This window comes from Anomaloglossus baeobatrachus, chromosome 11 (genome assembly GCF_048569485.1).
Source record: "Anomaloglossus baeobatrachus isolate aAnoBae1 chromosome 11, aAnoBae1.hap1, whole genome shotgun sequence".
NCBI classification, from domain to species: domain Eukaryota; kingdom Metazoa; phylum Chordata; class Amphibia; order Anura; family Aromobatidae; genus Anomaloglossus; species Anomaloglossus baeobatrachus.
The window spans coordinates 151,854,279-151,877,831 of record NC_134363.1 but is presented as its reverse complement, the minus strand read 5'-3'; the positions used below and the strand labels follow the sequence as shown (position 1 = coordinate 151,877,831).

At 44.2% G+C, this 23,553-nt stretch overlaps 1 protein-coding gene across 1 annotated transcript in view; it reads right to left on the bottom strand.

Annotated features, from left to right (window-relative positions):
• The window catches only part of C1QTNF12 (C1q and TNF related 12), a 79,783-nt gene that overhangs the window by 37,019 nt on the left and 19,211 nt on the right, over positions 1-23,553 (bottom strand). Inside the window, exons 2-4 of the mRNA XM_075329060.1 lie at positions 2,495-2,611; positions 1,448-1,565; positions 539-723 (exon numbers count right to left, since the gene is read on the bottom strand). Of these exons, the coding sequence (XP_075185175.1) occupies positions 539-723; positions 1,448-1,565; positions 2,495-2,611 (420 nt within the window). The remainder of the gene's footprint in view (positions 1-538; positions 724-1,447; positions 1,566-2,494; positions 2,612-23,553) is intronic.

The window sequence follows — 23,553 nt, the reverse complement described above, 5'->3', positions numbered from 1 at the left end:
CGTTTTATCAGCAGGAGATTATCACTACAGGACTAGGTGTTTCGTGCTTCCTAGTCAATTGGTCTGTGTAACCTTGCCCCCACCACTGAGTGGCTACTTTCTGTCAATATATGTATAGTATACACAGAAAGCTGCCAATCAGTGGTGTGGGCGGTGTTATACAGAAATCAATGTTTTATCAGTAGGAGATTATCACTACAGGACTAGCTGTCTCATGTCTTCTAGTCAACTGCTCTGTGTAACCCCGCCCCCACCACTGATTGGCTATTTTCTGTCAATATATGTACAGTCTACAGAGAAAACTGCCAATCAGTGGTGTGAGCGGGGTTATACAGAACAGTTGATTAGAAGCCATGAGATACATAGTCCAGTAAAGCAGTTGTTTTGACCTGCTGAAAAAAATTGCAGGAGGGATGTCTCCCATTTTGAGTCCATTCAGGTAACCCCCTGGGCCGGATTGTCTGACGGTCTACCTTTGGTGCCCTCGTCCTCCTTGGTCAGTAATACGTGTCCATTTCTTTCCTCTCTTATTTCTTACCAGCTGAAAATTTTGAAGTTCTGCCAATGTCCTTTTGTCCACAAGTACAGGACCCTTAAGTCGACAATGAAAAGCTTCATCTATTCGTCTGTATGGATAGAGATCGTTAATTGGGAGCATCAGAGGAGGAGCTTCGCTGGTGTGATCGGCACTATCGCCAGATGTCGACCGACGCTCTGTTGCCTCTAAGAAATAAGAATATATTAATCAGATATTTTAAAGAGAAATATATCTCATAAAATACATTTTTTTAGACTTCAAGACTCCAGATTATAAGACACACCCAGGTTTAAAATTAAGAAAAATATTATAGTGTAAAAATTATAAGTTCCCTGGTGGTGTGAGGCAGTGAAGAAGGTAACATCACTAGTTCTGCAGTCAACTATAAGGATATATCAGGGTTTATAAATTATCTCATAGGGGTCTAAGGTAATATAAAAGGATAAATTAGAGAAATAACATTATGTTCCCTGGTGGACTAGGGTACAATAAGAATTTAATACATATTTTAGACTTTAGATATCCACCATTAGGCCAAACACAAGATGTCACAGTTCTAGAACCTCTAGTAGGGGGGATATAGCAGGAAACCAGCAACAGGTTTTTAGTTTCCCTACAGTGCCACCACAGGTAACGTGAAGAATTACACCCGGAAATCATTGGGCTGAGTAATCTATGTCCTCCAGAGCTAGGGACACTCTTCATACTTATTCTTCACAGAAACTAAAAAATGAGGGATCTGAACTCTTTGAGGACATATTTATGCCATTGGGTGCAGGTCCTACTATTTTATGGTCTATAATAAAAATTTGAATTTTATATTATGTATTCTTTGTGTACTTCGAATTTGATGAAGTGATAATTCCTATATTATTCTGGGTTATCATTTTATTCTTTGGTGTAGTATACCTTTGAGTATCTGTTTGAACTCTTGCAACAATACTTCATGTGTGACCTCAGCTCCTGGCATTCCTGGTGGCCCAGGGGGCCCTTGTGGCCCTGGTGGGCCTGGTGGACCAGATAGTCTCTGAAGATGAAAAAAAGAAGACAAACATTATGGTATGTACAGTACAGTTCAGCGCTCCCCAATTTATTACAAGTGATCTTAAGGTGCTCATACACACTAGACATAAGTAATCCAAAACCACCAATTTCGGGGGAGTCGCTTCAGGATAGCTAAGGTGTATGGGCTCTTTTAGATATATAGTGGCAATGCCATAGCACTGTATCCCTATCCAACCACCAAGTCTGAGAACAGAGCTTTGTAGAGAGCCGTCTGAATGAGAGGTTGAGCACCACCACTCCCTAAGGGACTACCCAAAATTGACGATTATGGCTCTGAAAGCTCAACCTCCTCTCCATCCACATGCGGGTTTCAGAGAAATTGATGGGGTCCTATTCTATTAATAGGGAATAGCATATACCCTGTTTCCTTGAAAATAAGACCTACCCCAAAAATAAGCCCTAGCATGATATTACAGAATTTTTGGAAAATAGCTAAAATATAAGCCCTACTCAAAAAATAAGCCGTAGTTAAAGTCAGGGCTGGCCTTAGAGGGGGAGTCAAACTGCATAATTTCTCAGAGACCCGCTCTCTTAGGGACCCCAACATTTCTATTCGTAGGTTAAGATTGCTTAAGGACCTTTGATGACCTCACAGTCATGTGACATGATGTTATCAAAGGTCCTTAATTGCAGAAGTCTAAAAGGATAGAACAGGAGACAGGCTGGTATACAGGATTGGTATTAGGGGGAAGGGAGAGAAAAGTCGGTAATTTCTCAGGGCCCCCATTCTCCTAGGGGCCCCAGTATTTATATCCATATAAGTCTGCTTAACGACCTTTTGTGACATTACGAAATTGCAAAGTGCTACATTAAAAATGTTTTAACTTGTTCCTGGCTGGAAAAATGGATTTGTCCAACAATGGTGAAAAACCGAACAATTCAGATACTTACAGAATTCTTGTTAGTTTTACATTTCTTTCTTGGGTATGTCCCATCATTAGTTCGGTCCCTGAAATTAACCCATGTTAATGCAGGATCTGGTTTTTCAGGACCAAGTGATTCAGGAAGCTAAACAAAAAAGAAACAGAAATGAATCACTTAATAAACATGAGCATATAAATTCTCCCTGGTCCAGCCGTCAGATCAGTAGTCCGTGGTTGCCTGACAGGAGCCCTGTAAATGCCATGCCACAACAATGACACCACACCACATTAAATATAGGAGCTGGCAGGTAATAAGAGACAGTTTGCCGGGCTCCCATCCAGAAGCCACTGAATATTGACCTTTCACAAAATTTAACAAACAGTGTGCAAAATATTGATAATTTTGTTGCAAAATAGTGATGAGCAAATCTGACCCCTTAGATCCCCAATCAGCTGCAGACAGTGTTCCATCTCCTTGTAATGTCATCATAGAGGAGATGAAGCATTTAACATTTTACATTTAAACAAGTTCCCTTAAACGTTTTATCCTCTTATTTATTTCAATCAACATATTATAAAGCACTGTGTACCTATAATTTTTCATTTTGCCTTTCTACCCAGTTAATTCTTCTGTTTTCCATTAGGTCTATGACATCACGAGATTAAAAACTGACTAGCTGAATTCTTCCAAGCCAGGCCTGCACAACTTAAGGCCCACAAAAGGATGTTGCGCAACCTATGGAAAATTGGGAGGCTCTGGTTCTCATCTTACTCATCTTACTATATTCAGTTGTATTCATGGAGTGGTGTAGGGTGTGGGGAATATTATGGAGCAGTGCAAGGGAACATTATGGAGTGGTTCAGGGTGTGAGGGAAAATTCTGGAGTGGTGCAGAGATTGGAGGAACATTATGGAGTGGTGCAGAGTGTGGGGGGATACTATGGAGTGGTGCAGGGTACGGGGAAACATTATGGAGTGGTGCAGGGTGTGGGGGAACATTATGGAGTGGTGTAGGGTGCGGGGGATATTATGGAAAGGTGCAGGGTGTGGGAAAACATTATGGAGCGCTACAGTGGTTGGGGGAATATTATGGAGAGGGGTAAAGTGTGGGGGGTATTATGGAGAATTGTAGGAGATATTACAGGGAGGTGTAGGGTGTGGGAGATATTATGGAGAGGTGCAGAGTGTAGGGGATAATATGAGAGGGGCAGTGTGGGGGATATTTTGTGCAGGAAGCACAGGAAGAGTCAATTATTTATTAAGGGGTGCAGCATGGGAAATATTTTTATTTGTGAGGCATTAGAATGATATGTCTGCAAATATGAGCTGTGTGTGTGAATAGACATCATGGCATCAGTACTATGACAATAAGGTTGGAGACAAAAGAGATGTGAGTGACTCTAATCAAGGAAGATGTACGGTAATCTATAATGTACCTGGATGTAAATGATTATTTGTGATACTATGTCTCATCAGTACTGTGGTTCCTGTATGGTCGGCAGGCTGAGGATGACTGAAACAAGAACTCCCAGTATCTTCTTACCATTTACGTTAAGAATATACTGAAAATTACATGTTCATGTGACACAAGTGTATCATGGTGCTGACCTGGAACTGCAATTGATCATTCCATTTAGCTTGGCGATGTATTCCTGTACTGACGATGGTTCGGTTCCTATAGCAATCTATAATGTGCTTAATGTTAAAACTGAAAAATCCTAAAAACTTAGTTTTGAGATTATGAGATTATGAGTTTCTGCTCCAAAAACTTATTGTAAATTGTATGTGTTCACACAGATTTATTTTTTTTTTTTTTAGCAAAAACTCTCCAAATCCTTCTCACATACTCAAAACTTGGTTTTAGAAAAGAGAAAAATTTACTGGGTAGAATAGGCAAAATGAGCAATTGTAAGTACACAGTGCCATATAAAATGATGATTGTAATTTATAAAGAAGATAAAAACTTTGATGGGAGCTTCTTTAAATCAATGACAGAACATATTCATGTGTCAGTTTAGATCTTGTATGCCAAAAAACGGTCTGCATGTCATCAATGTGCTTGATTTGAGATTATGATTAGATTATGAGTTTCTGCTCTAAAAACTTATTGTAAGTTGGATGTCTTCATACAGATATTTTTTTTAGCAGAAACTCTCCAAATTCTTCTCACATACTCAAAACTTGGTTTTGGAAAAGAGAAAAATGTACTGGGTAGAATAGGCAAAATGAGCAATTGTAAATACACAGTGCCATATAATATGATGATTACAATATATAAAGAGAATAAAAACTTTGATGGGAGCTTCTTTAAATCAATGACAGAACATATTCCTGTGTCAGTTTAGATCTTGTATGCCAAAAAACGGTGCCATCAGTGTGCTTGATTTGAGATTATGAGTAGATTGAGTTTCTGCTCTAAAAACTTATTGTAAGTTGGATGTCTTCACACAGATATTTATTTTTAGCAGAAACTCTCCAAATCCTCACATAATCAAAACTTGGTTTTGGAAAAGAGAAGAATTTACTGGGTAGAATAGGCAAAATGAGCAATTGTAAATACACAGTGCCATATAATATGATGATTTCAATATATAACGAGGATAACAACTTTGATGGGAGCTTTTTTAAATTAATGACAGAACAGATTCACGTGTCAGTTTAGATCTTGTAAGCCAAAAAAAAACAGTTTGCTTGATCCCATTTTAATCTATTTTAAGTCCATGTACTGCTTTTTTTCATCTGAGAGTAATTAATTTTTTTTTGCGGGAGGAAAGAAAATTGATAGAGTTTCTCCTTATATTAATCATTGATAGACAATACATGGGAGTAACACAGATTGCATCAGAAACTAAAAAAATGATTCATTTTAATCACAATTTTTCTGCCTTTTTGTTGAAATCCATGGGCTTTAATTACACTTGACTTCAGTGAAGCAAACAGCATGATCCGCAGCCTGCCTGCCGTGCCTTACATGCATCCTGTAACACTATAAACCCGCCAAGGTGGTAAAAGAAAGGCTTATATCTAAGAACAAATGAAGTGTCCATGGCACCTACTAGTATAATAACTATTGGATCCAGTGAATGTGTTAATGAAAACATCCACAGAGGAAAAATATTGAAGTCAAGGTACGGCAGGGCAGCAACGCATACCCGGTGTAATCCGAGTTCTGAATTCCTAGGGTGGTCATTCGCTAACTTTGGATCAGTTCATAGTAAAGTCAGGATCATATGAGGTGGCGACAGCTCTCCCGACCCAAACGTAGAGCTTCATATGAGTCTATAGGCTGTAAGTTCGGATTGGGTAGTCCGCTGTCAGTCCGGATATTGCGGACCGTGTAATACGCTCTTGAGATCCAGGGGAAAGAGAAGAGAAAATGGCAATTTTGTTTACATTCTTCTAGAAAGTATTAATACAATAATACTTCTAGTATCAATAGTTGCTATGTGTCTACATTCGGCACTCACCATCTTTCTTCAGAGCGTTTGTCATGCTAGGCACGGGGAAGTACCAAGCAAGCGGAGAAAAGTAAGGGAAGGGGACCCCTGCGTCTAGGGAAGGGGGAGATGGTGACCCCCTAACCAAATATACTGCTAGTCCCTGGGGTCCCTCACCACTCTAGATAGGTTTCGCACCTATGCGCTGAGCCGGATAGTGCTGGACCCTAAGTAAGGAACGAGTGGTATGAGCTCTTTGTCAACCCCACTAAACGCTAAAGGAAGACACAAGGACACATAGGGGGAAAGTGCATGAACTACTTATCCATAGATAACATCGGCAAGAGTTCAGCAACGATACTACAGAGGAGTACAAGCCGCCTGCCTGCAACCAGAGCTAGAATGAACTGAATAATATCACCAGCACCAGTCCAGGGGAGAAAGGAGTATTTCAGCACCAAAAGAATACTGATGATCAGTAACTGGGTGGAAGGTGGGCTCCTACTGGGTCCAAAAGGGAGAGAAATGAAATTCCAGAAGGAAAGCTACCTATACCAATGAATACTGACAGCAGAAACAATAGAAAGTCAGGGAGCATTTTGCTCAGCCAAACGCTGTGACCTTCTATAGCCAGAAACCACACACCCATGACAGCATTATGGCAATGGCGCTTGCAATTTTGACTGATACCATTCTTACTGAAATAGTTATCGATATATTATAGAAATATTTATATACAAGTATCTAATAAATAATAAGTATCTCATCCCACACAATCATGTCTTCTCTGACACAGTACAAGCTATTTTTAACAATGTGCCACCTATTTTTGAAGTTAACCAAAGACGGGCAACCCTTTCTCCCCATGCCACCCCAAATTAAATGAGCGCCCCCGAAATCTATGCTGCCAACTATTTTGTTATTGAGCAGCTACATTTCCTTTAAGGGCAGTGTCTTCCGTCACAGGTGCCTTGCCCAAGGGTGCCTAAACTGCTATTCACACCCTAATAATTTGGCACTAACAATAAAAATAAACCGTCAATAGAGACACCCATGGATGACATCGCGTAAAGCGGATTATAGCATTATATCTCACATGGATGAGAAACTTTCATGTACCTTTTGCATTCCCTGATTTTTTGACCCCCGAAGTGGCATCTGCTGTAAGGACAAAGCGTCATCGTCTGACCACGGAGAGGTTAAAGAAGTCAGCGCCGGCTCATTTCTGCAAAAGTGTGCTTTCCCCATTAGAGAAATGAGGGTGGGTGTATGTGCCAGCCACACTTCAAACAGGATGTCATAAAACCCAGCAGCGAGAATAATAGCCATTGGGCAAGACCATTGTGCTCGTAAAAAAATGTCAATTTTATTTCTAATAATAAAAAAAGAACAATCATTTCTTCTGGTGAGGCAAGAAAAGATGGCAAGGCCAACACACGTCTTGTGCAATACGGGTAATAAATCTTCTTTGTGTCTGTGGCACCGTGCAGGCTCAGAATGATGCAATTTTATCAAGTATATACTGTGCATACATAATTGGAAAATAATAAAGATTCATATAAAAAGTCTAAAAAAGTAACATTTCCCTCTAAAATCAAGACATCACAAATACGTAAATGTAGTGAAAGGCAACCTTGTGATGAATAAGACGACTCAATCGGTAAATTTAGGAGTACTTTGCACGCTGTGACATCGCTACTGCGATCTCGTCGGGGTCAAATCGAAAGTGACGCACATCCGGCGCCGGTAACGACGTCGCAACGTGTAAAGCCTAGATGCACCGATAAACGATCGCGAAAGCGTCAAAAATCGGTGATCTGTGTAGTGTTGGTCATTTCCATAATTTCGCTGCAGCGACAGGTACGATGTTGTTCCTCGTTCCTGCGGCAGCACACATCGTTGTGTATGAAGCCGCAGGAGCGAGGAACATAACTTTACCTGCGTCCCGGCTGCAATGAGGAAGGAGGTGGGCGGGATGTTTACGTCCCGCTCATCTCCATCCCTCCGCTTCTATTGGCCGCCTGCCGTGTGACGTCGCTGTGACGCCGCACGACCCGCCCCCTTAGGAAGGAGGCGGGTCGCCGGCCAGAGCGACGTCGCAGGGCAGGTAAGTGCGTGTGAAGCTGCCGTAGCGATAATGTTCGCTACGGCAGCTATCACAAGATATTCATCTGCGACGGGGGCGGGGACTATCGCGCTCGGCATCGCTACAATCGGCTACCGATGTCGCAGCGTGCAAAGTACCCCTTAGTGTCTCACATTGAGTAAAGTTGGCCAGATACACTAATATGTGGTCTGATCAACTAAAGTGTGGTCAAAGGGAACCTGTCACCAGATTTGGTGACTATAAGCTGCGGCCACCACCAGTGGGCTCTTATATACAGCATTCTAACATGCTGTAGTAAGAACCCAGGCCGCTATGTAGAACATAAACAACACTTTATAATGCTCACCTAAGGGGCGGTGCGGTGCAGACTGGTCAAATGGGTGTCTCCGTTCTCCGGTATCGGCGCCTCCTCTTTTGGCCATCTTTGTTCTCCTTCTTCTGAAGCCTGGGTGCATGATGCGACCTACGTTATCCACACTAGCCAGCATTGGGGTCCTGCGCAGGCACACTACAATACTTTGATCTGCCATGCTTAGAGCTGATCAAAGTGTGCCTGTGTAGGACCTCAATGCTGGCTAGTGTGGATGACAGGATGCGTCATGCACCCAGGGTTCAGAAGAAGGAGGACAAAGATGGCCGAAAGAGGAGGAGACGGTATCGGAGAACGAAGACACCCATTCGACCATTCTGCTCCACACTGCCCCTTAGGTGGGTATTATAAAGAGATTTGTACGTTATTCAGCATGGCCTGGGCTCTTATATACAGCATGTTAGAATGCTGTATATAACAGCCCACTGGTGGGTTCCCTTTAAGGCAGATGTTTGCGTAACCTTGACTGTGACATATTCCACACTGGTAGAGTAGCTAATGTAGGATGTGGGTAAACCACCCGTGTGTCGCGTGAAGGATGAGATTGGCAAAGTCCCAGAATGTGATTTTATTCAACGCGTTTCGGAGACAAACATAGCAATATGCCTGGACTTCAAAATTAGAATATTCTCATTTTGAAGTCCAGTCATGTTGCTGAGTTTGTCTCCAAAACATGTTGAATATAATCCCATTCTAGGATTTGGCCGATCTCATCCTTCACGCGGGAGCACAGGCAGTTTACCCACATCCTACATTGGCAGCTATCATTTCCTGGGTCTGCAGCAACCGTGTCCATGCTTCTCTACATGGTTGTGGCTCACACAACCTTATCAGGTGAGAAGATCCCTGCATCATCTCATAAGATAAGGTTACACGACATTCCAGTGACCGCCTGTGGAGTGTCGGGATTCATTGTGATGAGCTCCAGTCGACCCCAGGTAGTTCAGAGGTCGAGTCCGGTGCACCCTTCTCAAGTATACCCTTTCCTGGCCGTCTCCCTGTTTGCTTCTCCCTCCTGCTTTGCGCCCTCGCTCACTGAACCCTGTATCAGTGCCTGTGAACCCTGTGGGGTGGTGTGAAGCTCTATCCCTTGGTCCTTAAGGGTCACCTTGCAGTGAATTCATGTGCGGTGGTGGCTTCAGTGCATTCAGTCACCTCAGCCGCTGGTTTTACTAGTGGAGTGCATAGGTTTTTCTCCTCTAGTCTAGTGACCAGTCCCCCCATGTTGCGGCCAAGTTCTTCCACCCGTGGATTATATGTGGAACAAGGCCATGGGAGAACGTTGCACTTCCCGTGGTCTCTAGGACCCCTTCTTTCTGTGCCCGGGCCGAGCGATACAAACTCCAGGCCATGGGTCTTCACTCCTCCACTGCTTCTCTCCTTCTTCTGACTACTGACCAACTGAATTCCACACTTCACACTGTGTTCTCAATTGTACTATTGTGTTCCCACTCCTAAGACTCCACCCCCCCAGCCTGGCTTTGGGTATAATCACGCCCTTGCCATGTCTGATGAGGTGTTTCTGAGCCTAGGTGTTGTGCTTTGTGTGAACCGGTGTTGACCTCCTCCTTACCCAGGATGGAATACCACACCTCTGGCTGAAGTGCAGTACCTCTGTGGTGACTGAAGTCTCAGGGGCGCCACACTACATCTCAGCAGGCGACTCGCAACGTACTGTGGCTGTGCTAAACAAGTTGTCAAATATCCAACTGATTTATGCTTTTTGTGACCTGCTTGTCACGGATCAGTACCTGGTGGGTCACAATGCAACCCCCAATTCCTTACATTCTGGTACAAAGTAGCAGTGGCATGAAGTGATCCTACTCCATGCAACCTGTGCTGCGACTAAAATCACTGTGTAGCCAAAGCCTAAAGGGGGCTTTACACGCTGCGATATCGTTAATGAATTATCGTCGGGGTCACGGTGTTTGTGACGCACATCCGGCGTCATTAACGATATCGCAGTGTGTGACACTTATGAGCGACCTCAAACGATCGCAAAAGCGGTCAAAATCGTTTGCCGCGGAGAGGTCGTCCTGAATCAAAAAATCGTTTTCAGCTTATTAGTGATGTTGTTCGTAGTTTCTGCAACCGCACACATCGCTGTGTGTGACACCGCAGGAGCGACGAACATGTCCTTACCTGCCTCCACCGGAAATGCGGAAGGAAGGAGGTGGGCGGGATGTTACATCCTGCTCATCTCCTCCCCTCCGCTTCTATTGGACGCCTGCCGTGTGACGTCGCTTTGACGCCGCACAAACCGCCCCCTTAGAAAGAAGGCGGTTCGCCGGCCAGGGCAACGTCGAAGGCAGGTAAGTGCGTGTGACGGGGGTAAGCGAGGTTGTGCGCCACGGGCAGTGATTTGCCCGTGTTGCACATCCGACGGGGGTGGGTTCGATCGCTTGCGATCTCGCTAGCGAGATCGCAGTGTGTAAAGCCCGCTTTAAACATCATCAATGTCGACCAATTTAGTATACAAAATGGGCTGGAGAAAACAACTATGTGCCTCAATGACTAGTCCTAGGCTGGTCCCCAGCGGCTTCTCCCGACATCGATCCCTTTTTCTGACAGGTGTACACACATAGGGAGAACCATGTAAGTCATCTGGAGCAATGCGGTAGAAGTCATCGGGGGGTTGTGCCGGACTAGTCAGGTTTCTCCGTAAAGTTCTCAAAATATGTATAAATAAAAAAGAAGGGATAGTCAGCTCACCATATTGCTATACCCAAAAGAGGGCACTTCCAATCGGTAACGCATAGATCCGGTAGGAGCAACCGTAGTAGAATGAACAGAAGAAAGAAAATAATCCAGAGTAGCTCTTTTCGAGGAGTTTCGGATGAATAAAATCTAACCTTTTATTGGAGATTTTTACTGTTTTCTTGTAGGTCATTTGTTTTTATATTGTATTTTAATTAGCATTAGCGGACGTACCTCTCACCTGTCACACCCCCCAATAAAGCGGGACTGGTTTGTATGGATGATTTCCGTATTTCAGGAAGGAATCTTCAGTCTGCATTCAGACCATGACTTGGGTAGTATGCCGAAACGCATAGGTCTGTACCTACCACACTTTTTGTGCAGTGTCACAGCTGTCCCCATGTACCCATTTTTAGTCTCCAATTAAAAGTTATATTTTATTAATTTGGAAATCCAAGGACTACGCTGGATTATTTTCTGTCTGTTTTTCAAAATACGTTTATCCTTAAACACTGCAGAGTTTCATAGAAAAACATACCTGGATGCCATCATGCCGCCATTGTCTGATTCATGCTGCCCAAAATTTGGACAACATGAATCTGAGAACAAGTTGCCATAAAGCTTTTTGAGGATTTAAAAAATGACAAGTTTTTTTAAGTGGAAATCGCTTTAGGATATGAATACTTTTAGGGAGAACTTTTTATTCCTGACGCGATTTTGAGGAGTTTTGGAAGAGTTTTCTTTTTCTTAAAAAGATTTTTGATTTGAAAGTGCCTAGTTTGGAGCAGATTCCATTAGGATTCACTTATAAAAAGTGACATGTAATTTCTTTTTTGCTAAAAGGCATCTTTTAAAATATCTTCAGAAAAAATAATGCTCCAAAAACTTCTCATATGAACATCAAAATGCATAAAAATGAATTTTCAAGGAGGATTTTTCGAGCAAATTCACAAAAAAAGTCAACAAAAACTTTTTGTGCAAGCGGAAATAGTTGATCTGCTACTGGTGCTGCAGCTGGAATGTAGAGATGTACAGAAACTGTATCTACCTGTAGTAAGACGCTATGTTGTGTAAGGGCGTGTTCACACAGAGCTTTTTTCAGAGGTTCTTAGAGTAGTAACGCTACGTAAAACTGAACTCCTTTTGGTTTTTGGAAAACAGCGTCTTTTTCAGGTGACATTTTGAAACCCTCCTGAAAAAGCGCTAACTAAACATTCAAAAAATGAACCTATGCATTTCTGTGATGCTAGTCACTACTTACGGGTAGTACAAACAATAGAGTAGTCAGGAAAGCCGGGGGTCTGGCAACAGGAGGACACGTGTGGACACAGGGAGTACACAGAGATGTAGTCAGGTCACGATCCGAGGGTCAGAATTCCGGGAAGGCACGTAATGGATTCAGGGAGTAAACTGAGACGTGGTCAGGTAACGGTCCGAGGTAAAAAGCCAGGAGGTCACGACAGGAACAGGGAGTGGACAGTGAGGAGTCAAACAACAGTACGGGAACAGGAAACAAAGATCTGAGCACAGGGAGGAACACAGGCCAACAGCACAACTGCAGAACCAGAATGTATGACTGGCAAGGTTCTGGGAGTGCACGCTCAGTAAAAAAGCAGAGTAATTACCAAGAAGATGGAACACCTGAGTAATCAGCACCTCCCAGAACCAACATGGAAGCCAGTGCTGTCAAACAACCTGTCAGCCAGTCGCCCAGGAAAACACAGCAGAGCATCTCCAAATGTGCAAGATGCTCTGCACAGAGGAATCGTGACAATTTCTATGTAAAAAAGAACTTGCTATTCATATGTTCAGTCTTGAGTGTCTTTTATATTCAGTCTTTCTTTGTTATATCTCATGCTTATATTTATGACTCAGAGGTTAGCCCTGCAGTCTTGTGGTGGCTCAGTGGTTAGCACTGCAGTCTTGCAGCACTGGGGTCCTGGGTTCAAATCCCACCAAAAACAACATCTGCAAGAAGTTTGTATGTTCTTTCCATGTTTGCGTGGGTTTCCTCCCACACTCCAAAAGCATACAGATAGTTCCCGTTTCACACGTCAGTGAAAAACACAGATGTTTTTCACTGGCGTGTAAAACACGCACATGTCCCTGCGTGTGCCGTGATTCACGGCACACGTGGGTTGTCTAAGTGCAATCCGGGCTCCGTTCTCCGTGGCCCATGATTACACTTAGAAATCAACTCACCTGTGCGCGCTCCCGCTCTCCGTGGTGCTGAATCCTCCCGCGGTGCAGCATCCGGCCGGCGGTGACCCCTGCAGCCGCTGCTTCCGGGTCGGCTGTGTCGTGCATCATTAAGATGCGCGACAGTAATCAGCCGGCTTAGAAGCAGCCGGCAGAACGGGCTGCAGAGGACATCGCTGGACGCCGGGTGAGTTAAAATGTTTATTATTTTAAATGCACGTTTTTTTCTGGCACGTGTTTCACGGACCACACCACTGCGTGGTTCGTGGGACATCAGTGATGCCAGAAAAAAATGGACATGTCTCCGTGCGGCAATCACGGACACGCGGGTACGCCGCACGGAGACACGTGCAGTGAAAAAACACTGACGTGTGAGCAGACCCATTCATTATAATGTGTCTGCGTATGTCAGTGATTCTGGTACGTTTAAAAAAAAGCACAAACGTCCCAGAATCACTGACGTGTGAAAGGGGCCTAAGGAATTTAGATTGTGAGCCCCAATGGGGAAAGTGTTGCCATTGTATGTAAAGTGCTGTGGAATTAATAGCGCTATATAAATGAATACATATTATTATTATTATTGGAGAATTGCAGATTTGCCTTTATAGTGAAAATTCCCATCTGAATTTATTTTTATGTTTTTCTACATATTTGTAGTAGATTCTTTCCAATAGTTGTTGAGTATTGGATTACAATAAGATTTACATTGGAAGGTCACATCTATGACAACAGATGAGAGATAAACTACTGTCTGTTTCCATGTACAACCGGAAAAATATTGAAAAACGCTATGCATACTAAAGGAAAAACCCTGCATGAAATAACTAAAAACAGTATAAAACAGTAAAGCAAAGTGTACACAAAGTTACTCAACTTTTAAGGCCGCTTTACATGCAGCGACATTGCTAGCGATTGCACCCACCCCCGTCGTTTGTGCGTCATGGGCAAATCGCTGGTACGCGTCACACAATCTTACCTTCGTAACGACGTGGCTGTGGCCGGCAAACAATCTCTTTTTTAAGTGGGCGGTTCATGCGGCGTCACAGCGACATCACACAGTGGGCCACCAATAGAAGCAGAGGGGCGGAGAGCAGTCGCATGAACGACACGCCCACCTCGTTGCCGGAGGACGCAGGAACGCTGTTGTTCGTCGTTCTCGGGGTGTCACACGTAGCGATGTGTGCTGCCTCAGGAACGACGAACAACCTGAATACCAAACTAGCAACGATTTTTGGGAAACGAACGACGTGTCAACAACCAATGATTTTTGGCATTTTTCGGATCGTTAGCGGTCGCTGGTAGGTGTCACACGCAACGACGTCGCTAACGAGGCCTGATGTGCGTCACGAATTCCGTGACCCCAGCAATATCTCGTTAGCGATGTCGCTGTGTGTAAAGCGGACTTTAGTCATTTGTACAAATTGTCCAGTGTTAAACTTTTTGCTGTTTTCACACCTTGAAAAGACGAATTAAATCAATTATATAAAGACATAGACCAGATCGTAGCGTTTGTAGCATAAAAGCAACGTACAGCCCGTTAAATTTAAAAAGACATCTAAAGGTAAGATATATAAAAAAGATATATGGTACTAATCTTAAAAAAAATCATATAAAATATTGCATTTCCAAAATGTTTCTTCATTGTTTGAACCCCAGGCCTGAGATATTGGTTAGAACTTAAGATATATAGCATCTTAGACGCCACTCGCGCGTTTTTTATGGTAGACAAACAGTAATTCACTCTCCACCCAAGTACTGTTGTGAAGTCTGAATGGCTTCTGGACGGAGCCCCATTGCACAGTGATTATTTAATTACTATGGCATGCAGAAGCGGTCCCGACTCTCGTTGGCTGGGATCTTCTTTGTTTTGGCAGCTTTAAGTTGAGGCACTGAGGCAAGGCTGCCAATTCAGGTGCTGCCAGGCGCTGTCCTACTGGACATGAAGCGTAATACCCAGCAGCATGGTGAGTGCACAGTCTCACAGTTACTTATGCCGCTGCTGCTGATTCATAAATCTTTCCGGCTAGGAGAGCTTGGCTGGTGACAGTGACATCTACTGGAGCTGGACAATTTCATGTAGATTATATACAGCTGCAAGTGGAAAAGATTTGCACACTATGTGCACACAATATTGAAAAAAATCCAATTATTAATTTTGTATTGAACAGATAGAAAAATGGAAGCCAAGTTACTTCCAATGTCATCCATTCCTAATGTTTTAGCCATGATCGAATGCAGAAACATCCCCAAAAAATATACTTCATATCTGACAACTTAGGGGTACTTTGCACACTACGATATCGGAAGCCGATGCTGCGATGCCGAGCACGATAGTCCCCACCCCCGTCGCAGATGCGATATCTTGTGATAGCTGCCGTAGCGAAAATTATCGCTGCACTTACCTGCCCTGCGACGCCGCTCTGGCCGGCGACCCGCCTCCTTCCTAAGGGGGCAGGTCGTGCGGCGTCACAGCGACGTCACACGGCAAGCGGCCAATAGAAGCAGAGGGCCGGAGATGAGCGGGATTTAACATCCCGCCCACCTCCTTCCTTCCTCATTGCAGCCGGGACGCAGGTAAGAGATGTTCCTCGCTCCTGCGGCTTCACACACAGCGATGTGTGTTGCCGCAGGAACGAGGAACAACATCGTAACATCGGTCCTTCCGAAATTATGGAAATGACCGACACTACACCGATGATACGATTTGGACGCTTTTGCGCTCGTTAATCGTATCAAAAACGATTTACACTCTACAATGTCGACAGCGACAACGGATGTGCGTCACTTTCGATTTAACCCCACTGACATCGCACCTGCGATGTCGTAGTGTGCAAAGTACCCCTTAGGGTACCCAAAAGCAGACTTCCCAAAACAAGTTGTCAGCAACCTAGGACAAAGATGAAAGCAAAATACATCACACCTACAACCATACATCCAGTGTGTTGAGTATTTTTTGCCACCAGGGGCATTACGATCGCAGTTGCAGAGGGTGCCGCTGGAAACGGGCCCATACGGGATGGGGCCACCAATGTTAGCGCTAATTTCACCCAAATATGCATCCTCAGGAAACATTCCGCTAAGATTTAAGGGTGCTTTACACGCTGTGACATTGCTAGCGATTACTAGCGATGTCGCGAGCAATAGTACCCGCCCCCGTCGTTGCTGCGATATGTGGTGATCGCTGCCGTAGCGAACATTATCGCTACGGCAGCGTCACACGCACATACCTGTTCTGCGACGTCGCTCTGGCCGGCAAACCGCCTCCTTTCTAAGGGGGCGGTTTGTGAGGCGTCACAGCGACATCACACGGCAGGCGGCCAATAGAAGCGGAGGGGCGGAGATGAGCGGGACGTAACATCCCGCCCACCTCCTTCCTTCAGCATTGCCGGTGGACGCAGGTAAGGAGATGTTCGTCGTTCCTGCAGTGTCACACACAGCGATGTGTGCTGCCGCAGGAACGACGAACAACATCGTACCTGCATCAGCAACGATATTAAGGAAAGGAGCGACGTGTCAACAAGCAATGATTTTTCACGTTTTTGTGCTCGTTGATCGTCGCTCCTTGAAATCACACGCTGCAATGCCGGTAACGGAGAGAGAGGGGAGCCAGCACGATCTGAAAATGGCATGCATGATATAAAAAGTGCAAATTCACAGATTTATTCCAACTGTACTGTAATATAAATGAGATTTTTAGCAAATAATTGATCAATTCTTTGAGCCACCCCTGCCAACGTCACGGCAAATCTCAATAGGGGGGTCCTACTCTATATTCTGTATTTCATGTGCCATGCGGCCTCCTAGATAAAGTTAAAAGCAGAACCATAATGGAGCACACATACCTGTAGCCTGTATATATAACCGCTTCTATGTTGCAAAAGAGGCAATTGTGGATAGAGGCCAGCCCAGGTCCCAGCATGTGGAGCAAGCTCTACACATACCAGGACTATATCAGAACTGACCCTCCCAGTGCCAGACAGCAACCATCGATAAAGGCGGACCAGATCCAAGTATGGTGCTTAATTAGCAATGCCTGTGGAAAGGGTGAGGCAACTGAATGTGTACAGCTACCAATGTCGGTAACGGAGCCAGATGTGCGTCACTAACGACGTGACCCCGACGATATATCATTATCGATATCGCAGCGTGTAAAGCACCCTTTATTGCGGTGCAGAGACCCACTGTCTCCATGCACCACAATACATGTCGACTTGCCTGTTACACGTAGTGCATGGTAGCAACGTCATTCACTGCCTGTGCCGGTACGTTGAAAGTCAGCTACCGATTTCTGTGACAGGTTTGGAAGAGGAAGCCACACATCATGGCAGAAGGGGAACATAAGAATAATCATTTATTTCTTTTTAAAATGTGCTAGAGAAGAACGGAGGACATTACTACTGGAACGGACCCAGGATTGGGGACATTATACCAAGAAGGGGCCAGGATGGGGGGCATTATGCCAGAACAGGAGAAATTATACCAGGAAGGAGCCTTGGATGGGGTACATTCTATCAATGAAGAGGCCCAGTAAGGGAATCATTATACCAGGAAGGGGCCCAGGATGGGTGGACATTGTTATAGGATGAGGGGCAGGATGGGGTTCAGGATGGTTGATATGGTTATAGGATGAGTCCCAGGATTGGGGGCATTATTACTGGATGGGTCTAGGAAGAGGGACATTATTACTGGAAGATGACCAGGTTGGAGGACATTATTATAGGATTGGGGATATTATGAAATAAAGGGCCCAGGATGGAGACATAATTTTATGATGGGGAACATTATACCAGGAATAGGTCTAGGATTAGGACATCCCACCAGGAAGGGGTCCAAGTTGGGGGACATAGGATGGAGCCCAGGATGGAGAACTACCAATTTTCCTGGGACAGCCAGGATGGAGGACATTATTACTGGAAGGGGCCCAGGATACAGGACATTAATACTGGAAGGGGCCAGGATGGAGAAGATTTTTACAGGAAGGAGGCAGTATGGGGACTTTATTGCATGGGTTGCAAACATGCATGTCTTTACAGGGTCTTGAAAGCTAGAAGGGCTCATACATCTGACCAATATCCAGGTGGGAGCCTGCACTGGGGCCAATTGGACTTAAGTTACGCCACTGCTTGCTACTCAATAATGAGTTAAAACCCCATGTAAATAATATCTAACTGATCCTTTTTTCTCCTAAGGCATCTAGTCATAGATTAAAGTGTGACCTTTAGAAAGTTTTGAAATGTCATAGACATTGATCAATAGAGGCAGAGCAGAAGCGCCAAACTGAGTGCTGCTCTCATGTAAGATGGGAGTCGGACTCACTGACCTTTTTGAGTCTCATAGGAGAGCTGCATTTAGCTGACCAATTCTCTTCTTTTGTTTTAGCAATTGGGTTCTACAGTATTACATTTTAAAGATGCATTAGAGACAGTGGAATTCTACTTATTGACAAAAGTCAAAATACACCTTTACATTTTTGTTCCCACAATGGCATTATTTTCCACAAAGCATAGAAAATGCATACTTATTGTATATATATATATACCGAGCTCAACCTAATAATCCTTTCTTGTACCTTTGTGCCTTTTTTCATCTTTATCTGCCCTCTGTGTATCTGGCTTCACATAGCATGATTGGTGGTACAATTCTGATCAGCTAAAACTATATTTCCAGCAGCACCCTTCTTCTCTTTGGTGCTGCAGACCCCTTCCTCCCTATGCATTCTACTGGCGAGTTATTAAGCTAATCAAAGTGTAGCATTCACGCTATGCCTCTGTATACTTGTTGTTCCTGTACAGTACCCTTCCACACCAATTATATGCTCTTCTATCTATAGTACTCTATATAGTAGATATAGTATATATAGTATCTACAGTACTCGAATGACATCTGAGTGTGGCCGTATTTTCACAGACTGACAGAATGGAGAGGATAGAGAATATTCTTCAAACCTCTCACGCTATGATCACACTCTGATCAAAGTGTGATTAGCATAATTGTTCCGATTTTCTCGGATGAGAACAAAAATGGTTGTCTGCACCAAACCTTAGATTGTGTACATTGCTTGAGATGCTATCTTTTCAGCCCACCTGATTTTTTGGGAAGCTGTGGCACTTGACAGTTCATTTATATTTGATGTAAATACCACTGTTCTCCTGAATCTGAACTTGTTATTCTTTGGTTCCTACACCTCCTCATTCCTGATATATGGCCCCCTTTATTCTTTCTAAAATACTATAACCAAATGGGCGTGATCCCAATCTGTTACAAGTGGGCGTGATCCCAATCTGTTACAAAGTGGGCATGATCCCAATCTGTTACCAAGTGGGCGTGATCCCAATCTGTTACCAAGTGGGCGTGATCCCAATCTGTTACCAAGTGGGCGTGATCCCAATCTGTTTCAAAGTGAGCGTGATCCCAATCTGTTACCAAGTGGGCGTGATCCCAATCTGTTACCAAGTGGGCGTGATCCCAATCTGTTACCAAGTGGGCATGATCCCAATCTGTTACCAAGTGGGTGTGATCCCAATCTGTTACCAAGTGGGCGTGATCCCAATCTGATACCAAGTGGGCGTGATCCCAATCTGTTATAAAGTGGGCGTGATCCCAATCTGATACCAAGTGGGCGTGATCCCAATCTGTTGCAAAGTGGGCGTGATCCCAATCTGATACCAAGTGGGCGTGATCCCAAGCTGATACCAAGTGGGCGTGATCCCAATCTGATACCAAGTGGGTGTGATCCCAATCTGTTACAAAGTGGGTGTGATCCCAATCTGTTACAAAGTGGGTGTGATCCCAATCTGTTACCAAGTGGGTGTGATCCCAATCTGTTACCAAGTGGGCGTGATCCCAATCTATTACAAAGTGGGTGTGATCCCAATCTGTTACAAAGTGGGTGTGATCCCAATCTGTTACAAAGTGGGTGTGATCCCAATATGTTACCAAGTGGGTGTGATCCCAATCTGTTACAAGTGGGCGTGATCCCAATCTGATACCAAGTGGGCGTGATCCCAATCTATTACAAAGTGGGCGTGATCCCAATCTGTTACAAAGTGGGTGTGATCCCAATCTGTTACCAAGTGGGTGTGATCCCAATCTGTTACCAAGTGGGCGTGATCCCAATCTGTTACCAAGTGGGCGTGATCCCAATCTGTTACCAAGTGGGCGTGATCCCAATCTGTTACCAAGTGGGCGTGATCCCAATCTGTTACCAAGTGGGTGTGATCCCAATCTGTTACCAAGTGGGTGTGATCCCAATCTGTTACAAAGTGGGCGTGATCCCAATCTGTTACAAAGTGGGCGTGATCCCAATCTGTTAGTCATGCCAGCTATTAGTATTTTTGTTCAGGGGTCTCCTGCAGAGCTTTGTTTGACATCTATTGAAGGAGAGGTAAATGTCACAGAGTTCGTGTCCAGAGTTCACATCTGATGAAACAAATCAAGTGACTTGTTTAGCATTGGGGCAGCCTCTTGGCCAGCACTCCTGAGAACGACCCTCCTGTGTCCCCCGCTTGCATGGAGTAGAGTTTGTGCACTTTCAAATTTATCGGACCGAGGAAGCAAGTTGAGCACAGAGTTCAGTCATCTCCGACCACCACTCTATTCAATCTGGAAACAAAGGACCCCTGTTAATTGCTGCCAGTCCCAGCAGTGGAATTCCCAACAATCTGACACTTATCCTGTGAACAGGTGATACATTGTGATTTTAGGAACACCCCTCTAAATAGGGGTACTTACTGTGTGACATTGTCTATGGAAGGACTCTTTGTACAATTCTGTTTATCAGGGAATTGTTTACCTAGCACTATGTATGAGTGTTCTAGCTGGCACTGTCTAAAGGGAACACTTTAGTTGGCACTGTTTTGAAGGGTGCTCTTCAGCTGGCACTATCTATGAGTGTTCTAGCTGGCAATGCCTAAGGGACATGCTTCAGTTGGCATTGTTTGGAGGAACACTCTTCAGTTGACACTACGAGTGCTGTAGCTGGCACTAAGGGGCATACTTTAGTTGGCACTGTTTGGAGGGACACTCTTCAGTTGACACTATCTATAAATGTTCTAGTTGGCACTGTGTAAAGAGCTCACTTTAGTTGGCACTGTTTGGAGGGACACTCTTCAGTTGACACTATGAGTGCTATAGCTGGCACTAAGGGGCATGCTTTAGTTGGCACAGTTTGAAGGGACACTTCAGGTGACACTATAAGTGCTGTAGCTGGCACTAAGGGGCATGCTTTAGTTGCCACTGTTTGGAGGGACACTCTTCAGTTGACATTATCTATAAGTGTTCTATCTGGCACTGTGTAAGGGGCTCACTTTAGTTGGCACTGTTAGAGGGACACTCTTCAGTTAACACTATGAGTGCTGTAGCTGGCACTAAGGGGCAAGCTGTAGTTGGAACTGTTTGGAAGGACAATCTTCAGTTGACACTATAAGTGTTCTAGCTGGCACTGTGTAAATGGGTCACTTTAGTTGGCACTGTTTGGTGGATTGCTCTTCAGTTGACACTGAGTGCTGTAGCTGGTTCTAAGGGGTATGCTTTAGTTGGCACTGTTTGGAGGGGCGCTCTTCAGCTGACACTATCTATGAGTGCTCTAGCTTGCACTGTCTAAGTGGCATAATTTAGTTGGTACTGTTTGGAGAGGCGCTCTTCGGCAGACACTATCAATGAGTGCTCTAGCCTACACTGTCTAAGTGGCATAATTTAGTTGGTACTGTTTGGAGAGGCGCTCTTCGGCAGACACTATCAATGAGTGCTCTAGCCTACACTGTCTAAGTGGCATAATTTAGTTGGTACTGTTTGGAGAGGCGCTCTTCGGCAGACACTATCTACGAGTGCTCTGGCTGGTACTGTGGGCACACTTTAGTTAGCACTGTGTATAGGCCATATTTTGGCTGTAAGTGTGTATCGGTGTGCGCTGGGTATCGAAATAGAGGCAAATATAAATATGAGAGCCCTATATATATTGATCGTCCAAGAGACATCCAATATCCAACGATCCCTTACAAAACGTATTGACGAAACCTTCTGATATCACTGACTGCGGGGAAGTCACCATATTGTACAGATGTAGATAACTTTCCCCAACATCTTGTCTTGTTTTCAGCCTGGTCTGGTAATGTAAAAGCCAGCACCGCTATTTTTATCCTCCCAACCAGGGAATAATAAGGCTCGTTTTACTAGTGCCGTCTGTTATACTAACCAAATGTGTGTCTGTACTGCAGCCAAGCTACAAATCTCATCTCACACCGGGGAATTGAGAATTTGTAGCTGAGCTCTGTGACTTATACAAATCTCCTATCAGCAAATCAACTTCTGAAATTAGTTGTTTGATTGTGTAATACAAGAGTATCAAAAGCCCCACTGTACTTTGAAATTGACACTTCGAGCCCGATCCGAGCTTCTTGTGGACTTCTCAAGCATGAAAGGAAATGTAAGCAGGTAATTCCAGCCCTGTGCTGAAATATGCCTTTGATTCCTGACATCACTGAAGATGTGACACGTGCTCTTAAAGTAAAATTGACTTATTTTTGTAATATTGCACTCGAGTTAACAAGCATCAAAGGAGGTTTCCACATGTTTTCCAACACAAATCATTTTGAGATGTCAAGAAAGTGTGATTGGTGGGGGTACAGGCTTGGAAACGTCTCCATTCTACGAGGAGCCTTTATTCTTTGCTTTTTTTTTTTTGTAGCATTCAAAACACTATATTCAAATCAAAAAAGTCCGTGGAGCCTGTTAGGAGTCTCGACACAGAAAGTAGCCAGATATCCCTCCGGGAAGGACCCAGCCAAGGAGTGGCTCTTTTTAGGAGACCACCATAACCACCATATTAAGTGTCCCTTTTAGTCAAAATCCAACTTTTTGATAAGTTTAAAGATATGACAAGGGAAATACGAAGGGCAGGTATCCATCCACAGACAGCTGTTTCGGGGTATTGCCCCTCATCAGTGTGGAGTAGGATTCTGGCCAGGTGGGAGCAATGCCTAGTAGACCAGCAGAACAAAACAATCACCGATCTCAGGGAGACCAGCCAGAGAAAACACTGTTGGCAGCCAACGAGGGTCTATCTATCTATCTATCTATCTATCTATCATAATATAGTGTCTTGAAAACACTATATTATGATAGATAGATAGGAACCTTGTTTCCCTAAAAATAAGACCTACCCTGGCTTTTTTTAAGTATGATGAAAATATAAGCCCTACTCCAAAAATAAGCCCTAAGTGAGGTTCGATAAGAAAGTGTCAAAGCAGCTAAAAAAGGTAAAGCGTACAGCAAGACTA